At 36.3% G+C, this 22,034-nt stretch overlaps 1 protein-coding gene across 5 annotated transcripts in view; it reads left to right on the forward strand.

The window, feature by feature from the left end:
- Nucleotides 1-22,034, forward strand: part of ATM (ATM serine/threonine kinase) — a 140,551-nt gene that overhangs the window by 13,571 nt on the left and 104,946 nt on the right. For all 5 annotated transcript variants that reach the window (XR_004478352.2, XR_004478353.2, XR_004478354.2 and 2 more), the window contains 8 exons: nucleotides 7,790-7,955; nucleotides 8,604-8,842; nucleotides 10,528-10,691; nucleotides 15,320-15,489; nucleotides 17,148-17,519; nucleotides 19,011-19,205; nucleotides 20,440-20,535; nucleotides 21,341-21,566. Coding sequence is in view for 2 of the 5 variants with exons in the window: in XM_049714066.1 (XP_049570023.1) it covers nucleotides 7,790-7,955; nucleotides 8,604-8,842; nucleotides 10,528-10,691; nucleotides 15,320-15,489; nucleotides 17,148-17,519; nucleotides 19,011-19,205; nucleotides 20,440-20,535; nucleotides 21,341-21,566 (1,628 nt within the window). In the remaining 3 variants the exon portion in view is untranslated. The remainder of the gene's footprint in view (nucleotides 1-7,789; nucleotides 7,956-8,603; nucleotides 8,843-10,527; nucleotides 10,692-15,319; nucleotides 15,490-17,147; nucleotides 17,520-19,010; nucleotides 19,206-20,439; nucleotides 20,536-21,340; nucleotides 21,567-22,034) is intronic.

Below are 22,034 nucleotides of genomic sequence, written 5' to 3' on the forward strand. Positions count from 1 at the left end.
CTTCTCCCTTTCTTCACGCCCACCCCTCCCAGCACCTGTGGTAGGCTTTTCCCTCCCCACCACCCCTCACCTCAGGGTCCTCCCATTTGAACACTAAAATTACTCTGAAATCTGATCAAGTAAAATCGAAGTTAAAAAACACATAGAGCAAGATGAATCAAAGATCACTATCGGTACCCTGACCACTCCCTTCTTAGTAGGAATGCCCAAACTAGACCTGCCATTTCTATCATATTTGGGGCATGACCAACTCGTACCTCCAGCACAGTACAATGACCCCCCTCAATTTGCCAGTTGGCTCATTTAAGTATTTGCCTAAGGCATTTCCATCTTGAACACTTTCCCAACACACAGATTATATCATCACACTAAGAATTCCTCCGACCAATGCACAGGAAGGCGGGCGGGTAGATGAGAGGGTCACTGGGATGCATCTGCAAGCTCCATCTACAAGGCAGCACTCTGTGTTGTGGCATCGTGTTAAAATGTTCTACAGCTTACGAGTCCTCTGGGAGCAAGGTTCGTAGCACAAAACTAGTACAACAGAAGGCTGAATTTAGAAGATGCAGCATCTGAAAACCTCCACCCCAGAACAGGACAGGTGCCTGGTGGCATTCACGTGCCCAGAGATCGCTGCTCCCGGATTACACACTCAAAGCAACGCATCTGCTGAAGGCCCCGGATGCATCTGCTTTGGACTTTTAAAGATTGCCCCCTCATAAGCTCATCTGAAAACGTTAAAGGATGGTCTCCTGAATGAATACAGGGCTTCCTGAGCAAGACCTGGAAACAGGACAATGGGGAACTCCTCCTCCTAAGCCTCTGGAAATTCAATCTGTAGACATCAATTTAGGCGGGCTCTCTCCTCCTCCAGGGTCTCCCCTCCTGCACTGCTACGACTCACACTGGACAGGGGCTCCATTTCTCCTGCTGCCATCAGCTTGCCATGATGAACACAGATTACCAGAAGCAATGTTTTAAGTGAAGGGGTAACCTCGAGAGAGTTAAGAGGGAGGAGGAGGGGCAGAGTGAGGTCACAGAAGAGGTAAGCATGGAACCTAGAGGAAAAGTCTAAAGGGGTGCACTGCCACCGCCCTGGGCCAGAACTGTCAGCCCCACGAAGCTAATTTCAGTTTCCACAACACCAGGCCTCATCCCCAGGCGGGTTCACAACCCTCTGTACAGGAGCGGCGCCCTCCTAGAGGTCAGGCTCCCCTTCTCCAGCAAGCAGCTGCGACAGCCAGGCCTGGGTGTTGTCCTCCCCCCGGGTTACTGTGGGCACTTCTGACGCAGCTCTTCCCAGCACAGTTCCCCCAACATCTAGTCTCCCCTTCAACCTTCATTCTCCTGGCACCCCCACCCCCCCAGTCCCATCTAACTCTGCCATCTCCCCCACCTGTCCCCTGAGACCCTAAACTGGCCACCTCCTCCCCCAGAACTAAGCACAGGCCCCCTGCCCTCCCTGTCGCTAACTCCTCAACACTTCTTTTTCTTTCTCTCTTTTTTTGATAATAGCCATCCTAATGTAAATGTGTATGAAGTGGTGTCTCATTGTGATTTTGATTTGCATTTCCTTAATGACTGGTGATGTTGAACTTTTCATGTGCTTATTGTCCATTTGTATATCATCTTTGGACAAAAGTCTATTCAAATCTTTTGCCCAGTTTTTAATCGGGTTGTTTGTTTTTTGTTGGATTGTAGGAGTTCTTTATGTATTCTATATTAATTCCTTATCAGATACATGGTTTGGAAATATTTTCTCCCATTCCATGGGATGCCTTTACCTCTGATGATAGTGTCCTTTGATGCACAAAAGGTTTTGCTTTGATGAATACAGTCTATTTTTTTTTGTTGTTGCCTGTGCTTTTGGGGTCATTTCCAACAAATCATTGCCAATCCAATGTTATGAAACTTTCCCCCTGTGTTTTCTTCTAAGAGATTTATAGTTTTTCCTCCAATATGATTTTGATTAGGAGTAGTGAGAAGAGACATCCTTCCTTGTCCTGTTCCTGGTTTTAGGGGGAAATATTCAGTGTTTGATCATTAGCATATTAGCTATTTTTAAATAATTAATTAATTAATTTTGGGCTGCGTTGGGTCTTCATTGCTGCACGTGGGCTTTCTCTAGTTGCAGCGAGCGGGGGTTACTCTTTGCTCCAGTGTGCGGGTTTCTCATTGTGGTGGCTTCTCTTGTTGTGGAGTACGGGCTGCAGGCGAATGGGCTTCAGTAATTGTGGCTTGTGGGCTCAGTAGTTGTGGCTCACGGGCTCTAGAGCACAGGCTCAGTAGTTACGGCACACGGGCTTAGTTGCTCCATGGCATGTGGGATCTTCCCGGACCAGGGCTCGAACCCATGACCCCTGCATTGGCAGGTGGATTCTTATATGCTGTGCCACCAGGGAAGTTCAGCATATTAGCTGTTAATACAGGTTGAGGACATTCCCTTCTATTCTGGTTGCTCATGGTTTTTTATCATGAATGGATATTGAATGGATATGAATTGAATTTTTTTCTGTATATATTGAGATAATCATGTTTTTTTTTTGTTTTTTTTTGTTTTTTTTTTTTTTTTGCGGTACACGGGCCTCTCACTGCTGTGGCCTCTCCCGTTGCGGAGCACAGGCTCCGGACGCGCAGGCTCAGCGGCCATGGCTCACGGGCCTAGCCGCTCCGTGGCATGTGGGATCTTCCCGGACCGGGACACGAACCCGTGTCGCCTGCATTGGCAGGCGGACTCTCAACCACTGCGCCACCAGGGAAGCCCAATCATGGGTTTTTTTGTCTTTAGTTTATTGGTATGGTGAATTATGTTGATCAGTTTTTCACAGGTTGAGTCAACCTTGTGTTTCTGGGATATACCCTATTAGGGCATGATGTATTATCCATTTTGTATGTTACTGGATTGAATTTGGAGGTGGTGGTGGTTGTAAGGTTTTTAATTATGAATTCAATTTCTTTAATAGATGCAGGATTATTTAGGTTACATATTTTCAGTGACCTTTGGAATTTGTTTCTTTAAGAATTTGTTCATTTCATATAAGTTGTTGAACGTATGAGTGTAAAGTTGTTCTTGAACATTATTGTCTCATTATCCTTTTAATGTGCTTAGGCTCTGTAGTGGTATTGCCTCTTTCATTACTGAGTCTGATCTTATAATTATTAGTTCCTTACTTCTGATTGTTTTGGATTTCATTTCTTCTCTGGTTTCTTAAGCTTAGATCATTGATTTGAGAGCTTCTTTCCAAATATGTGCATTTAATGTAATAAGTTTTTCTCTAAACACTACTTTAGTCACATCTCACAAATGTTGACAATGTTGTTTTTTCTTTTTCTTCAGTTCAAAATATGTTCTAGGTTTTTTTGAGGGTTTCCCTTTGACCCTGGATTATTTGGAAGTATGTTGTTTAATTCCCATTCATTTGGGGTAATTCTCCTGTTTTGTTTTCCTTTTGTGGTTTAATGTTATGGTCAGAGACCATGCTTTTTATAACCAAAATTATTTATAACTGTTATGATTTCTTTTATGATCAAGGATAAGGTCTAACTTGGTGAGTGTTCCATATGCATTTGAAAAGAATGTGTATCTGCTATTGTTGGATGAATTATTCTATACATGGCAGTTAGAGTCAGTTGGTTGATGGTGTTCAGTTGTATAACAAACTGGTGTGAAAGCATGAGTGACAAGTGAGAAAATGGATTAACAAATACAACATTTTCAAAAGTTTTGGTTACAAGGGGAAGGGAAAGGGGGGTCCTATTAAAGAAGAGAGTGATTGAAGTATATATACATGTAATCAGAAGGATTCAGTGAAGAGAGAGTAGTTGAATACACAGGAAAATTGCTCATGTATGTTTTCTGAGAAGAAGGGATTCCAAAGCAAGAGCCCTAAGATTGTCCTAAGGAAGAAAATAGTTTTTCTAATTAGGTAGAAAGGAAGAAAAGTTAAAAACCTTCAGTTGCTTTCTTGTATAACTAATATAAAATATGGACTTCCCTTCAGGTCTTGGAAGTGCTACGTAGTTTTGCTTCTGCCTATCTCTCTGACCTTAAAGCCCACCCCATCCTTCTAATTTCTATGCTCTTGCTACAGTGGCCTTTATTCAGATTCTCTAACCCAGTGATTTTCAAACTTTTTTTTAATAGACTTTATTTTTTTAGAGCAGTTTTAGATTCACAGCAGAATTGGGCAGAAAGTACAGAGTTCCCATATATCCCCTGACCTCACACGTACACAGCAACATCCAGCACCAAAGCGGTACATTTGTTTCCGTCAGTGAACCTACGCTGACACCTCATATCACTCAAAGTCCATAGTTTACACTGTCACTCTTGGTGTTGTACATTCTGTAGCTTTTGAGAAATGTATAATGATATGTGTCCACCATTATTGTATCATAGAGAATAGTTTCACTGCCCTGAAAATCCTCTGTGCTCTGCCTATTTATTCCTCTCTCCACCTTGATCCCTAGCAACCACTGATCTTTTTAACTGTCTCTATAGTTTTGCCTTTTCCAAAATGTCATATAGTTGGAATCATACAGTATATAGTATTTTCAGAGGGGCTTCTTTCATTTAGTAATTTGCATTTAAAGTTCTTCCATGTCTTTTCATGGCTCGATAGCTCATTTCTTTTTAGCACTGAATAATATTTCACTGTCTGGATTTACCACAGTTTAATTATCCATTCACTTACTGAAAGACATGTTGATTGCTTGCAAGTTTTGGAGATTATGAATGAAAATGCTATAAACATCTGTGTACAGATAAGTTTTCAACTCATTTGGGTAAATGCTGAGGAGCGTGATTGCTGGATCATATGGTAAAAGTATGTTTAGTTTTTTAAGAAACTGCCAAACTGTCTTCCAGAGTGGCCATTGTCGATTTCTATATTAAAAATCAGTAAAGCATAATTTTTGTAATTAGTTTTAATTAAAAAATAGGAGCGCTAATATTTTCTTCTGACATAGCTATGGATCATCTCACACACTCCTGTTTAGAAAGTATAAGCTCTTTCTTACCTGTGGCATTTGTTCTTTTTTCAGAGGCTACCCTTTGTATGGCCTGTTTTTTCTTGTCCTTCAAGTCTCAGTTTAAATGTCACGGCCATTTTCTGATTGTTTTTCCTAATTTCTTCCTCTCTTTTTATTTTCTACTGTGGTACTCTTTCCTTCATAGTACTTTTGTGAAAATAAATGACACGCTTCTAAATAATTCATGGGTGGAAAGAAAATTCTCAAGGCATGTTTAAAACTGAATGAAAATGAAAATTACAACATATCAAAATTTGTGGAATGTAGCTAAAGTTATGTTGAGAGGGTAATTTATAGCATTAAATGCCTACATTAGAAAAGAGGAAAGATATCAAATTAATAATCTTAGCCTCCATCTCAAGAAACTAGAAAAACAAACAAATCCAAAGACTTCAAGCAGAAGATAAGAACAGAAATCGATGAAAACAAAACAGTAAAGGAAAATTATTGAAACAAAAAGCTGATTCTTTGAAAACATCAAAATCTAGACCCTCTAGCAAGAGTGAGTAAGGTAAAGAAAGACACAAATTATTGATATTAGGAATTAAATGGGATATAATTGCAGATTCCACAGATACTGAAAGAATAGTAAGGGAATGCTATAAACAACTCTACACACATAAATTTGATGACTGAAAATAAATGGAACAATTCCTTAAAACCACACACTATCAAAACTCACCCAGTATGAAATAGGTAATCTGTATACTTCTGTAACGAGTAAAGAAATCAAATCTGTAATTTAAAACTTTTCATTAAAAAATTGGGAACAAGACAAGGGTATTCACTGTCACCACTCCTATTCAACATTGTACTGGAGGTCCTAGCTAGGGCAGTTAGGCAAGAAAAGGATAATTGGCATACAGATTGGAAAGGAAGAAATAAAACTTCACATTTGTAGATGATATGGCTGTCTATGTGTAAAATTCCAAGGAATCTACATTTAATGATGTCTTTTGGGGTTTTATTTTATTTTAACTCCAGAAACTCCTTTTAAAAGAAAATTTATTGAAGAATAGTTGATTTACAATGTTGTGTTAATTTCTGCTATACAGCAAAGTGACTTGGTCGTACATATATACATTCTTTTTCATATTCTTTGCGTTATGGTTTATCACAGGATATTGAACATAGTTCCCTGTGCTATACAGTAGGACCTTGTTGTTTATCCATCCTATATATAAAAGTTTGCATCTGCTAATCTCAAACTCCCAATACTTCCCTCCCCTACACCTCCCTCCACTTTGACAACCACAAGTGTGTTCTTTATGTCTGTGAGTCTGCAGAAACTGCTTTTTAATATCATGCTGTTTTGCTATCTGCTCTTTGAGCTTTTTTTGTTGTTGAATTCATGGAGAAAGGGAATTCATTTGGAGGCATGCACTGCCGCCGTTTTTGGAGAAGTAGGACTCTTTTGTTGAATGTCTTATACTAGCTTTTTTTTTTACCCACTTACTAGAGGAATATGTTGGATTCTGTGAGAACTGGGATAATTTCCCCAAGTAAAATAAAAGCCCTGAAAGTTGAGATTTAATCAGAGACAGAGAGTTGCATTGTTGGCTTTTCCTGTTTCAGCACTTTGCTCTTGCCAAGTAATAAGAAGGAAATGCTAAAGATAACGCCTCCTGTTTTTCTGTCTCCAAATTTGTGTGTGTTAATTCATGTTTTTACCATTATTTAGGTATTGCATGTAGTGAAAAAACTTTGGGAAGCACTTGTGTAGAGTTCTATAAAGTCAGATATGATAGGAATCATTTTTCTTACTACTTGATGTTTGAGGTTTTTATATTGTCCTTATTCTTTTGAATTTAACATTTCTGACTTTAAGCTATTTCTGCAGAATTATTTGACATATACAGTTAAAATTATTCTTAAGTCACTTTGCTAACTGAGGACTTCCTAATTATCTCTTTATGGGAAGAAAATCCTGCCTTAGCAACTTTGCTTTTCATTGTGTTGGGAGATAATTCTCAATGCATTTCACGTTTCTGCATGTCATGTCAAAGACATGACACTGACTATTCTTTTCCAGACTGTTTTTTAAAGTATGTACAGTGAGCCTTGGAAGATAGAGATGACAGAGATGATGGCCTCCTCCAGAACAAAGGAAGGTTTGCTTGCAGCTCATTGCTTGGGATCTCTCTCCTGTATGGTAGCTCATCATTTGAACTGTGTCACTTGTCCCTCTTCACATTACTTTTGAGATTGAGGAATTTATGCAAAAATGAAGGTACTCTGGCTACTCTCATTGCTGTGAGAAATAAATTGTCCTCTTTCTCTGATCAGGAATTTCATGTCTTCTGCCAACATCCGTGAAACTGGCATTCTAATTTGTTGGGTTACAAATAGCGTAAAGTCTCAGATTTTTCACAGTTCTTGACACACTTTACACACATTATTAATCAAATAGCACTAAGACAAAACAAAACAAAACTGTGGAGAGTACACTGTCAAGTGCTTTGTTAGGCCTAGCTGAAGGAATTTAGGAATAGAGAAGTTAAGTAGCTTATCTGAGATCTGGCTTTTAAACTGGTGTTCACATACTCTGCTGCCTGTAGTTCCTGTCTTGAAGGCAGTTTAATTTATAAAAATAAATATTGATGGAATGCTCTTACTGTAGTAAGTATAAATTAATATAATTTTTAATCTTTTGTCTGTGGGATTATTGAAATTTAAATTGAATTTTGACATCTAAATTAAATGTTTCGATAGTTTTCTTTTTAAAAACATAACTAACATTTTTTTTTTTTTTTTTAAGAATTGTTCTCTGTGTACTTCCAGCTGTATCTTAAACCTTCACAAGACATTAATAGAGTTTTGGTGGCTAGAATAATTGAAGCTGTGACCAAAGGATGCTGTTCGCAGACTGATGGATTAAATTCCAAATTTTTGGATTTTTTTTCTAAGGCTGTTCAGCATGCAAGGTAATCTAATCTGTTTTTGTTTTGTATTGGAAATCCATTTGATCTTTTTGCAAGACTGTGTTTTAGATTGAGTAACTAAATTTTACCAACTTGAAAACATCATTGGCCGATTATAGTAGAACTAGTGGATTCCCAAGGAAAGTGTTAGGTCCAGCACTTCCTGAATATCCAATATGCATAACATGTAATGATGTTCTAGATCTGTCTTGCTTTTTTAATAACAGGAAAAGCTATATGGCCTCTAAATATTTATATTTTCCTGAATTTTGAAGATAGTTGTAATGTGCTAAGAATAAAATGAAATAGGAATATATTTTGGAAATATCAGTATCTTATATTTGTGTGGCATTACCCAATTTATAATGTGAAATATTTTATAAATGGTAGGTATTACAAATTAGTTTTATATAATTTTAGACAGTGTTTCAGCAGCAGGGAGAGCTAACAGAGTGATCTCCCAATGCCGAATAGGAACTATTTTTTGTTGTTGCTAAGTAGTGCTGCTGTGATTTTTCTGAATAATTCTGAAAGTAAGGCTACTATTATTTGAAAATCAGAACTTTTTTTCTTTCAGCACGCAACTTCATTACTGTCTTCAGTTTCTGCATTTTCCCCTGTTATATTAAGTCTGTTTATTTTCTGTTACAGACAAGAAAAGAGCTCTGCAGGTCTAAATCATATCTTAGCAGCATTTATTATCTTCCTCAAGACTTTGGCTGTTAACTTTCGAATTCGAGTATGTGAATTAGGAGATGAAATTCTTCCTACCTTACTTTATATCTGGACTCAACATAGACTTAATGATTCCTTAAAAGAAGTAATTATTGAGTTATTTCAACTACAAATTTATATCCATCATCCAAAGGGAGCCAAAACTCAAGAAAAAGGTATAAAGAAAGTTTTTGCTATTTTGAATTTGCTTCTTCATTGAAATATAGAGGGTTAAGTATGAAATCTGTATGTTATAGGAGGTTATGACCTTCCTCTGGATTGCTTTGCTTGGAAGTAGTGTCAGTCATGAGGATATTTTTCACACTTTTTTTTTTTTAATTTGAAGCTATGGTAGGTAGCAAATCATATCATGCCTTACCATTTGTTTAGTACAATGCTACGTTTTGTGAGGAATACAAACAAATATGAGACACTATTCCCTCTAGGAGCTGATTATGCAGCAATAATTAGGTGCTAAGAGGTGTGACGCAGACTGTAGGAGTAAAAGAATTTAGAGAAGACAGGATCTTGTTTATCTACATATTGCTTTTATTAGAAAATAAAATAGATAAATGTGGATTGAACCAGCCAGATTAGTCAGTTCCCAAGGAAGATAAATACATATTTGCTAGGGAAACCAGAAATGAATGACTTATCCTCCCTTCATTCATTTATGTTTGTCTTTCACCAAAAGGGTATTGCATGGATGATGTAGCTCCATTCAGTAGACAGGAACTTTACTGGGTGGAACTAGAATTGAATGAGTTCTCTCATGCTTAGGCTATGTTTTGAATCTGGCTTGTACTAGCCTTTGGACCAATTCATCATGGCTAGTGTAATGACCTTATTAAGGACATTAATTGAATAGTAGCTAAAATAGAGGAAAACTGTTTGTAGCCACTTTTTATCAAAAGCAGCTGTGTATGTTTCATGGGCTCTTCTAGTATGTATAGTTAGATGTATTTGTAGCCCATGAAACCACTGGAGGTGAAAGAATGGTGGCTTTCCTTAGTTTTTCATCTTTCACATAGCTCTCACCAGAATGAAAATCAGGCTTATTAAGAGATGGTGAGACATGTTTAGGGTTTTAGTTAAGTGCATGTTTAGGATCAATTGAAAATTGGCAGATGATGAGGCTGTCAGAAACACGAATATAGTTTTAGTATACATTAATAGACTTTATTAGGTTCTTTAATAGATTAATTAAATTCATTAATAGATTTTAAATAGGTTCTTCGTTTTGTGGGAGGAAACAGCCCCATTGTTCCCCATACTTGTTAGATCGTGGTTGGGAATATTATGCTTACCAGAGTTTGTAGAGTCATCATTTTAAGAGGGACATAAGTTGACTGGAGTGTGTCTAGGGAAAGATGACTGGGATGATGATAAGTCTGGATAACATGTTATTTGTACACTCGTTGAAGGAACTGGTAGTGTTTTTCTCTTAAAGACATACAGAGAAGTTGGTCCTTATGTATAAGAGGGACAGTATTAATTTGCTTTGGGGGAGAGAAGAAATTAAAGAAAGTTTGATTGAGATTTTGATTGAATTGGTTAGAGATAGATGAGAATATGGAAGAATTTTATAAGAAATACAGTTAACTGCAGCATATGTGCTGGAAAAAAAAAAAAAAAAAAGAAATACAGTTAACTGAATGTGAAATGTGTGAAATGGACATCATTATGAAGTAGAGCTTGTAAGGATATTGTCAGAAGAGCCATTAGTACTAAATAGGCTGGACCAGATGTCTTCTAATGTTTCCACCTTAACAGCTGAATAGTTTTGTGGGAGTTGGCAGTGCAAATGGATTGTATGTATAAATTATATTTTAATTTAATTAATTATTTTTTAAAATTACAGGTGCCTATGCATCAAGAAAGTGGAAGAGTATCTTATACAATGTATATGATCTGCTAGTTAATGAAATAAGTCATATAGGAAGCAGAGGGAAATATTCTTCAGGATCTCGTAATATTGCTGTCAAGGAAAACTTGATTGAATTGATGGCAGATATTTGTCACCAGGTATAGTAGATCTTGTCACATTTTGAAATTTCTCATTCTCCTTTTATTGGCCTGTAAAAAGCATGTAAAATTACTCGGTACATGTAACTATTCCTTTCTAAACACCATAAATATTTAGCATTGCCCTTCTAACTTAAGAGGTAACTATCTTGCAAATATAAACTTAGGGAAAACTGATGATGAACTTTTCCATTCTTAAGAAAACTGTCTACAAGCAATAAGATTATCCTAACCCTATGTGTTTTCTTTCTTTGTTTTTTTTCCTGATTTAGAAATCACATGACATAAAATTCATTATTTTAAAGGGTGTAATTCAGTGGTTTTTAGCATTTTCACTCTGTTGTGCAACCATCACCACTAATTCCAGAGCATTTCCATCACTGCCAAAACAAACTTTGTACCTATTAGCAGTCAGCCTCAATTCCCTGCTTCCAGTTCCTAGCAACCAGCCACTAATCTACTTTCTGCCTCTGTGGATTTGCCTGTTTTGGACATTTCATGTAAATTGAATCATACGATGTGTGGTCTTTTGTGTCTGGCTTCTTTCACTAAGCATAATGTTTTCAAGGTTCTTCCATGTCATACCATGAATAAGTATTTCATTCTTTTTTATCGCTGAGTAATATTCAGTTGTAGGGATATATTACATTTTGTTTACCCATTCATCAGTTGATGGCTTAATGTTTCTTTTTTTTTCTCCATAGAAGAAATTTTAAAATTTATGCAATTTTTAAAGGTTATACTCCATTTACAGTTATTGCAAAATATTGTCTATATTCCCCGTGTTGTACAATACATCCTTACAATAAACTCCCACTCATAGTTTGTTACCCCCCATCCCCCACTGGTAACCACTGGTTTGTTCTCTGTATCTGTGAGTCTGCATCTTTTTTGTTATATTCACTAATTTGTTGTGTTTTTTAGATTCCACATGTAAGTGATATCATACAGTATTTGTCTTTCTCTGTCTGACTTATTTCACTTAGCATAACGCCCTCCAAGTCTGTCCGTGTTGCTGCAAATGGCAGAACTTCTTTCTTTTTTTATGGCTGAGTAGTAGTCTTTTGTGTGTGTGTGTATGTGTATATATATACATATGTATATACACTCACCAGTCTTTATCCATTCATCTCTTGATGGACACTGAAGTTGCTTCCATATCTTGGCAATTGATGCTGCTGTGAACATTGGGTGCATGTACCTTTTTGAATTAGTGGTTTTGGTTTTTTTGGATATATACCCAGGAGAATTTTACTGGGTCATATGGTAATTTTAATTTTTGAGAAACCTCCATAGTGTTTTCCACATTAGCTGCACCAATTTACAGTCCCCCCAACAGTGTATGAGGGATCCCTTTTCTCCGCATCCTTGCCACTGTTTTTTATTTGTGTTCTTTTTGATGATAATCATGATAACCATTCTGACAGGTGTGAAGTGATATTATGGTTTTGATTTGCATTTTCCTGATGATTAGCATGTTGAGCATTCTTTCATGTGCCTGTTGGTCATCTTCGTTTCCTCTTTGGAAAAAATGTATGTTCAGGTCTTCTGCCCATTTTTTAATAATGTTGTTTGTTTGTTTGTTTGTTTTGATGTTGAGCTGTATGAGCTGTTTATATGTGTGAATATTAACCCCTTATAGGTCATATTATTTGCCAACATTTTCTCCCATTCAGTAGGTTGTCTTTTCATTCACTGGATAGTTTCTTTTGCTGTGCAAAAGCTTGTGAGTTTAATTGGGTCCCATTTGCTTATTTTTGCTTTTATTTCCTTTTCTTTATGATATGAATCCAAAAAAGTATTGCTATGACTTACGTCAGAGGGTGTTCTGCCTGTGTTTTCATCTAGGAGTTTTACAGTATTCAGTCTTACATTTATGTCTTTAATTCATTTTATTTTTGTATATGGTATAAGAGGACATTCTAATTTCATTCTTTTACATGTAGCTGTCCAGTTTTCCCAGCAACACTTATTGAAGAGACTGTCTTTTCTCCATTGTATATTCTTGCCTCCTTTGTCATAGATTAATTGACCATAAGTGCATGCGTTTATTTCTGGACTCTCTATCCTGTTCCATTGATCTATGTGTCTGTTTTTGTGCCAGTACCACACTGTTTTGATTACTGTAGCTTTGTAGTCTTTATAGTCTGAAGTCAGGGAGTGTGATTCTTCCAGCTCTGTTCTTCTTTCTCAAGACTGTTTTGGCTATTTGGGGTCTTTTGTGTTTCCATACAAATTTTAAAGTTATTTGTTCTGGTTCTGTGAAAAATGCCATTGGTATTTTGATAGGGATTGCATTGAATCTGTAGATTGCCTTAAGTAATATGGTCATTTTAACAATGTTGATGCTTCCAATCCAAGAACACAGTATATCTTTCCATCTGTTTGTGTCGTCTTCAGTTTCTTTCATCACAGTCTTACGGTTTTCCAAGGACAGGTCTTTTGTCTCCTGTAGGCAAAAGGTTTATTCTAGGTATTTTATTCTTTTTAATGCAAGGTAAATGGGATTGTTTCCTTAATTTCTCTTTCTGGTAGCTCATTAGTGTGTAGAATTGCAACAGATTTCTGTATATTAATTTTGTATCCTGCGACTTTACTTAGTTCATTGATGAGCTCTAGTAGTTTTCTGGTAGCATCTTTAGGGTTTTCTATGTATAGTATCATGTCATCTGCAAACAGTGACAGTTTTATTTCTTCTTTTCCAATTTGGATTCCTTTTATTTCTTTTTCTTCTCTGATTGCTGTGGCTAGGACTTCCAAAACTGTTGAAGAAAAGTGGCAAGAGTGGACATCCTTGTCTTGTTCCTGATCTTAGAGGAAATACGTTCAGCTTTTCACCATTAAGTATGATGTTAGCTGTGGGTTTGTTATATATGGACTTTATTATGCTGAGGTATATTCCCTCTGTGCTTGCTTTCTGGAAAGTTTTTATTATAAATGGATGTTGAATTTTATCAAAAACTTTTTTGTATCTATTGAGATGATCATTTGGTTTTTATTTTTCAGTTTGTTAATGTGCTATATCATATTGATTGATTTGCAAATATTGAGAAATCCTTGCATCCCTGGGATAAATCCCACATGATCCTACTTTTTTAATATAAATTTATTTTTATTTATTTATTTGTTTATGGCTGTGTTGGGTCTTCGTTGCTGCGTGCAGGCTTTCTCTAGTTACGGAGAACGGGGGCTACTCTGCGTTGCGGTGCGTGGGCTTCTCATTGTGGTCACTTCTCTTGTTGCGGAGCACAGGTTCTAGGCGCACGGGCTTCAGTAGTTTTCGCTCACAAGCTCTAGAGCACAGGCTCGGTAGTTGTGGCACATGGGCTTAGTTGCTCCGCAGCATGTGGGATCTTCCCGGACCAGGGCTTGAAGCCGTGTCCCCTGCATTGGCAGGTGGATTCTTAACCACTGCGCCACCAGGGAAGTCCCAGGTATGATCCTTTTACTGTATTGTTGGATTCGTTTTGCTAGTATTTTGTTGAGGATGTTTTCATCTATGTTCATCAGTGATATTGGCCTATAATTTTCTTTTTTTGTGATATCTTTGTCTGGTTTTGATATCAGGGTGATGCTGGCCTCATAGTTCAGAATTGTTCCTTCCTCTGCAGTTTTGTGGAATAGTTTGAGGATAGGTGTTAAGTCTCTAAATGTTTGTAAAGTTTACCTGTGAAGCCATCTGTTGCTGGACTTTTGTTTGTTGGGAGTTTTAAAATTACTGATTCAATTTCATTACTGGTTATTGGTCTGTTCACATTTTCTATTTCTTCCTGGTTCAGTCTTGGGAGATTGTACCTTTCTAAGAATTTGTCTGTTTCTTCTAGGTTGTCCACTTTATTGGCATATAGCTGTTTGTTGTAGTCTCTTATGATCCTTTGTAGTTCTGTGGTGTCAGTTTTAACTTCTTTTTCGTTTCTGATTATATTGATTTGGGCCCTCTCCCTTTTTTTTCTTGATGAGTCTGCCTAAAGGCTTATCAATTTTGTTTATCTTTTCGAAGAACCAGCTTTTAGTTTCATTGATCTTTTCTATTATTTTTTCAGTCTCTATTTCATTTGTCTAAAACCTATGCGACACATCAAAAGCAGTTCTAAGAGGGAAGTTTGACCTCAGAAAACAAGAAAAATCTCAAATAAACAACCTAACCTTACATCTAAAGGAGGTAGAGAAAGAACAAATGAAACCCAAAGTTAGTAGAAGGAAAGAAATCATAAAGATCAGAGCAGAAGTAAATGAAATAGAGACAATGTTTCTTAAGTAAAACTTTTCCCCAGAGATTTGGTTACCATCCATTTCACATGTGAAATATTTTCTTAACACTAAGTTTATGATTTAATATCTTTGAAAATAGAGGTTTTTGCTTTACTTTTAGATGTTTTGGTGCTTTTAGTAAAGTTTCTCAGGAACTAAAACTAATAACTTACTTGGTAATATCTGCTTTCTAGAGAGCCATTATTGTCTGCAAAATGTGTGTCACCGTATTTTCATATTCATATATTTCTGTAGTTTATTACTCTTGCTTTATGACTAACCTGTATCTTCATCTAAGAAGGAACATTTTTTCCTAATGAACTATTAGAAACAATAGCAGTATTAAAAAAATAGATTATCCTTTTGTTGTTTTACAGGTTTTTAATGAAGATACTAGATCTTTGGAGATTTCTCAGTCTTACACAACCACACAAAGAGAATTTAGTGATTACAATGCACCTTGCAAAAAGAAGAAAATAGAATTAGGCTGGGAAGTAATAAAAGATCATCTTCAGAAGTCACAGAATGATTTTAACATTGTGCCTTGGTAAAATATTGTTTTTTTCTCTTTCAATATCATTTTAGTCTCATTAATTTTTCTCACAAGACCCCGGTAGATTCCTTTACCTCATTGGCCTGGCCAGAACTAGGTCACTCCCAAAGCAATGACTGACAAAGGGGAAGGTGATTACTAGGACATGTGAGATCAACCACTGTGGTTTATCTGCTGGAAGCCAGGAATAGGGCACCTTTCCTAAGCATATTGCCATAGCAAGGAAGAAGGAGAATGGCTGCTTGGTAGGCGATCGGTACTGTGTGCCTCGTGGAATTCACTGAGTTGTATACCTCAACACAAAGAAATTTTACAATGCTTGGCACCTTCTAATAGAATTAGATTAGGAAGAAATTAAAGATAGTATTCAGAAATCACAGAATAATTTGGACCTTATGCCATGATAAAGGTTATTTTTTACTATTTACTCTGTTCTTTTTTTAAAATTTATTTGTTTTTGGTTGTGTTGGGTCTTTGTTGCTGCGCACAGGGTTTTCTCTAGTTGCAGCGAGCGGGGGCTACCCTTCTTTGTGGTGCGTGGGATTCTCATTGCGGTGGCTTCTCTTGTTGTGGAACATGGGCTCTAGGTGCATGGGCTTCAGCAGTTGTGGCACGTGGGCTCAGTAATTGTCGCTCACGGGCTATAGAGCGCAGGCTCAGTAGTTGAGGCACACGGGCTTAGTTGCTCCGTGGCATGTGGGAATCTTCCCAGACTAGGGCTCGAGCCCGTGTCATCTGCGTTGGCAGGCGGATTCTTAACCACTACGCCACCCGGGAAGTTCCATTTGCTCTGTTCTTTAGTCTCATATAGCATTTGCAGTTATTTAAGTAATTAAATAAACTGTGGAATTCTTTGGAATCACAAAATATTAGGTCTGTTAGGAATCTGTAGAATTCATGCAGCTCAGCCTTTTTGCTTTACCAAAAAGACAACTGCAACTGAGAAAGGTTAAGCAGCTTGCGTAAGGACAGTTAGAAATTTGTAGATTACAGTCATACTTTTGTTAACAGTGCTCTTTGATTTTTCCTCTGTTGATGTAATGTTTAAATATAATTGAGTTGTGGAAGGAAATCGTATTGATTTAGATACCTATTGCTAAATTTTCTATAGTTGATGTTGCCAATTTCATATTCTTTAATTTGTCCACTTAGTGAAGTTATTTATTGAACACCTACTATGTGCCAAGCATAAGGGATAGAGGGTGAACAAGATATAGTTCCTATTCTTGAGTAGCACTCATTTTAGAGAACTCGCAGCAAATACTTACTGAATTAACTGAATTAACGTCAAGGGAAAACAGTTTTTGGGGTTTTTTGTTTGTTTTACTGTTCTAGAGGAATATTATTGGTGGCCGAAGAGCAGGGATGTGTGTGATAAGTAAGAAGTAGAATGTTGGTAATTTAGTTATTTAAAGTTACTGTGTAAGCAAAATATGATAGCTTACCCAGCTAGCCTAAATGTTTTCAATCTTCTTGCCACTTTAGGAAGTAGGGCCTAATAAATATTAAGAGCCAGTTTATTATGAGAGTAGTCTGGAAAATGATGATGATAATATTCTAATTAGGATATTATAAGAGTACTATGTCTATATATTTTCTTTTAGCCTCTTAATGGATTTGAATAATTTTCAAATTATTTATACTTTTTTTAGGTTACAGATTGCAACTCAATTAATATCAAAATATCCTTCAAGTTTACCTAACTGTGAGTTGTCACCATTACTAATGATACTACACCAGCTTCTACCTCAACAACGACATGGGGAACGCACACCATATGTGTTACGATGCCTTATGGAAGTTGCATTGTGTCAAGGCAAGAAATCAAACCTAGAAAGCTCTCAAAAGTCAGATTTATTGAAACTCTGGATTAAAATTTGGTCTATTACTTTTCGTGGTATAAGTTCTGAACAAATACAAGCTGAAAACTTTGGCTTACTTGGAGCCATAATTCAAGGCAGTTTAGTTGAAGTTGACAGAGAATTCTGGAAGTTATTTACTGGGTCAGCCTGCAGACCTTCATGGTAAGTTGACTATGGATTGTATTCTATTTTGCAACATATATATATATATATATATTTTTTTTCCCCCCTGAGTTTTGTAATTTCTAACTTCAGTTAAAGATATGTTAAATTCTGTTTCAGATGCTTTTGTTGTTTGTCCGGGAAGTCTTAATAAATTAATAAGTGTAATTTAGTTTCAAATGTGAAGAGATTACTAAGGCCAGTTTTAAAGAATTAAGTGTTTATATTTCTTTTATTTGTAATTGACAATTATTTTTTGCTCAATCTTCATAAACTATTTTTTTTTAGTACTACATACTGTTACAATAAGAGAGAGTTCTTAATCAAGAATTTTCTCAAATGTAGTCAGACTTTTTAGAATTTTTTTGTGTTCATTTAGTCCATAGAAGTTTACTAAATGTCTACAGCATGCCAGGCACTGCCCTAAGCATTGGAGGCACAGTGATAAATAAGATAGACAAGGTCTCTGTCCCTGAAAGAGCTTACTTTTTTTTAAATTGAAGTATAGTTGATTTACAATGTTGTGTTAGTTTCTGGTGTACAGCAAAGTGATTCAGTTTTATATATGTGTGTGTGTGTGTCTGTGTATATATACACACACTCACACACATATATATATTCTTTTTCATATTCTTTTGCATTATTGTTTATTACAGGATATTGATTACAGTTCCCTGTGCTATACAATAGGACCTTGTTGTTTATCTATTTTACATATAATAGGTTTTTTTTAACATCTTTATTGGAGTATAATTGCTTTACAATGGTGTGTTAGTCTCTGCTTTATAGCGAAGTGAATCAGCTGTACATATACATATATCCCCATATCTCCTCCCTGTTGCGTCTCCCTCCCACCCTCCCTATCCACCCCTCCAGGTGGTCACAAAGCACGGAGCTGATCTCTGTGTGCTATGTGGCTGTTTCCCACTAGCTATCTATTTTACATTGGGTAGTATATATAAGTCCATGCCTCTTTCTCACTTCGTTGCAGCTTACCCTTCCCACTCCCTGTGTCCTCAAGTCCATTCTCTATGTCTGTGTCTTTATTCCTGTCCTGCTCCTAGGTTCTTCATAACCTTTTTTTTTTAGATTCCATATGTATATGTTAGCATATGGTATTTGTTTTTCTCTTTCTGACTTACTTCACTCTGTATGACAGACTCTAGGTCCATCCACCTCACTACAAATAACTCAGTTTGTTTCTTTTTATGGCTGAGTAATATTCCATTGTATATAAGTGCCACATCTTCTTTATCTATTCATCTGTCAGTGGACACTTAGGTTGCTTCCATGTCCTGGCTATTGAAAATAGAGCTGCAGTGAACATTGTGGTACATGACTGTTTTTGAGTTACATATAATAGTTTGTATCTGCTAATCCCAAACTCCTAATTTATCCCTCCCCCACCTCCTTTCCCCTTTGATAACCATAAGTTTGTTTTCTATGCAAAGAGCTTACTTTTAATATTAATTGTCCTTTGTTTTGCTGTAGTCCTGCAGTATGCTGTTTGACTTTGGCACTGACCATCTGTGTAGTTCCAGAAACAGTAAAAACAGGAATGGAGAAGAATATATATGATGTAAACAGAAATTTTTCTTTAAAGGAATTGATAATGAAATGGCTCTTATTCCATCAGTTAGAGGATGACTTTGAAGACAGTGCAGAGCTGCCTCCAATTCTTCACAGGTAATTTGAGTTCAGTTAGCATGCTGCTGGCTTTTGTTTTGTTTTATAAGGTGCCCTCCATTTCTTGTTTGATATTAGATGGCTTTATTTTACAGTGATCATACAGGATTTCCCAGAATTAGTCCTAGAGATTAAACAGTCCCTTTGTTTTTATAGTGTTCTGTATCTTTGTGCCTGGATCTTTGTCCAAGTTCTTTTACTTTGTTTTCTCTCTCTGCCTAGACAGTGAGAATAAGGGGGATGTGCATGAAAAATATGTATATATTTCTTTGAGCACTTATATGTTCCTTTGTGATCGTCTGTAAATAGGTCCATCTGAACATATATCCAACTCATGTATATCCTGGAATCATAATGAGAGTATCATCTAGGCGAAATATTTTAATGAGGGGAAGAAATGAGAAAAAGCCAAAATGGGACTTAAGCACTAGGATGGGAGCAGTTTGCCCACTTAACCTATCCACAGTCAGTAAATGGAACTGAGTGATTGGAGGACAGACCTCTGGATCCTAGTGATTTTACTTTAATGCCTTTTTTAAAAAAAATTTTTATTTTTAAAATTTTTTTATTTTTTGGCTGTGTTGGGTCTTTGTTGCTGCGTGTGGGCTTTCTCTAGTTACAGCGAGCAGGGGCTGCTCTTTGTTGTGGTGCATGGGCTTCTCATTGCAGTGGCTTCTCTTTGTGGAGCACAGGCTCTAGGCATGTGGGCTTCAGTAGTTGTAGTATGCGGGCTGTAGAGTGTGCAGGCTTCAGTAGTTGCAGCGCATGGGCTCTAGGGCACATGGGCTTCAGGAGTTGTGGCGTGTGGGCTCAGTAGTTGTGGCTCGTGGGCTCTAGAGCGCAGGCTCAGTAGTTGTGGCACACGAGCTTAGTTGCTCTGCAGCACATGGGATCTTCCTGGACCAGGGTTTGAACCCATGTCCCCTGCATTGGCAGGCGGATTCTTAACCACTGCACCACCAGGGAAGTCCTACTTTTATTTCATAATTGTTTATGCTCTTTAAAAATTCAGTATGAGCCTGCTTCTAGGAAGTGTTGAAAATGATAGTAACGTGAAATGTATGCTCTTTAAGACCTGTTTTCAGATGTTAAATTCAGTAGAGATGAAAGTAGTTTTAATTTTGGATCCAAATTTTAGAGGTCAATATTTATAGCTAAACCTGGGTGTTTAAGTTTAAGAATGCTTTAAATGGCTTTTGGTCTTCTAAGTAAAGATTTTTATTTTACTTTATAGTAATTTTCCTCATCTTGCCCTGGAGAAAATTCTTGTGAGTCTCACTATGAAAAACTGTAAAGCTGCAATGAATTTTTTCCAAAGTGTGCCAGAATGGTATGTTATCTAATAGAGTTCTGTGTTATTTTAAGATACGGCTTTAATTAACAAAGATAATATTTTAGCAGAGTAGTAGCTACATCTTAAAAATTATGAACTGAATTGGTCAATTAAAAAAATCATAACTGTTAGCAAGGGAAAAGTTTCTTTTAATTCAATAATTATACTTTATATCCTATAGTTTATATTTATGCTGGGATATTAAGAACATAAACATCATGTGGAAATGAGTTCTTTAAAGATGTGACCCATTTTTATATGTCAAATAAAATCTGACTCTTCGCTAAAAACTAATGATAATTGAGGATAAGGGAAACAAGAATAAATCTGAAAACCTCATTTTAGTTGATTGACTCAAGAGGCTTATGTTTATCACTGTGACTGAAAATGATTCACTGCCATGAAGATTCCTATTCTTCCTCCAGAGGGAATAAGATGAAAAAAGATCTATATTTTGGAGAAATCGAAGGTGAAAAAAGGGAACTGTTTTCAGATAATGTTATTCTTAGTGTTTATATCTGTTGTTAATTTTTTTTAATACTTTCTGAATTTGCCTTTGAAACTGTAACTTTTATTTTTTTGTTTATTAGTAAAATTTGCTACTGAATAATGAAATTCTATACAAGTAATTATCAAAATCCAAAGAAGAGAAGCATTTAAAAGAATAATTCACTAATTGTATAAGCAGTCTTTGAATAATATAGATGCTATTAATGTTTTTATTTGTAATAGATTGCTGCTATATGAAGGTGAAATAATAGATAATTTGATTTTACAAATTAAGAATCTTATTTCTTTGAAGTGAGCAACACCAAAAAGATACAGAAGAACCTTCATTCTCAGAAGTTGAAGAACTATTTCTTCAGACAACTTTTGACAAGATGGATTTTTTAACCATTGTGAAAGAACATACTACAGAAAAGCACCAATCCAGTGTAGGCTTTTCTGTCCACCAAAATCTCAAGCAATCACTGGATCGCTATCTTCTGGGATTGTCAGAACAGCTTCTAAATAATTACTCATCTGAGGTGAGATTTTCAAAACAAACTAAAGCCTATATTTGATTCTACTTTGGTAGACTGTTAGGAAGCTTAATTTTAAAAGCAAAGTAGTAGCACATGGCTATATATAGGGAAAATTCAGCATGAAAAAAAGGAAAACTGAAGAAAAACAATTTGACTATTTTCTTTTACCAGGAATTCTCATAGACATTAAAGAAGTAGAATTCTTTGTGTGAGTTGATGAATAGTAATAAAGGTTTTGAGCATAGTGATTGTTTGATGAAAAAGAACCTCAATACAGAGGAGGGAAATATTACAATAACAGAAAATGACATAATATAAACTGATCTAATAGATTTTGGTTGCACTTGAAGAGGGAGAAGTCATTAATAAATGAACTAGCAGTCACCCATATTTTAGAGGTCCTTTAGTAATGTCTCACGTATCATTTCCTTTGTCCTCTTAAAATCACAAATTCTCTTCGTGTGTGCTGTT

This window comes from Orcinus orca, chromosome 8 (assembly GCF_937001465.1).
Source record: "Orcinus orca chromosome 8, mOrcOrc1.1, whole genome shotgun sequence".
In the NCBI taxonomy this organism is placed as follows: Eukaryota; Metazoa; Chordata; class Mammalia; order Artiodactyla; family Delphinidae; genus Orcinus; species Orcinus orca.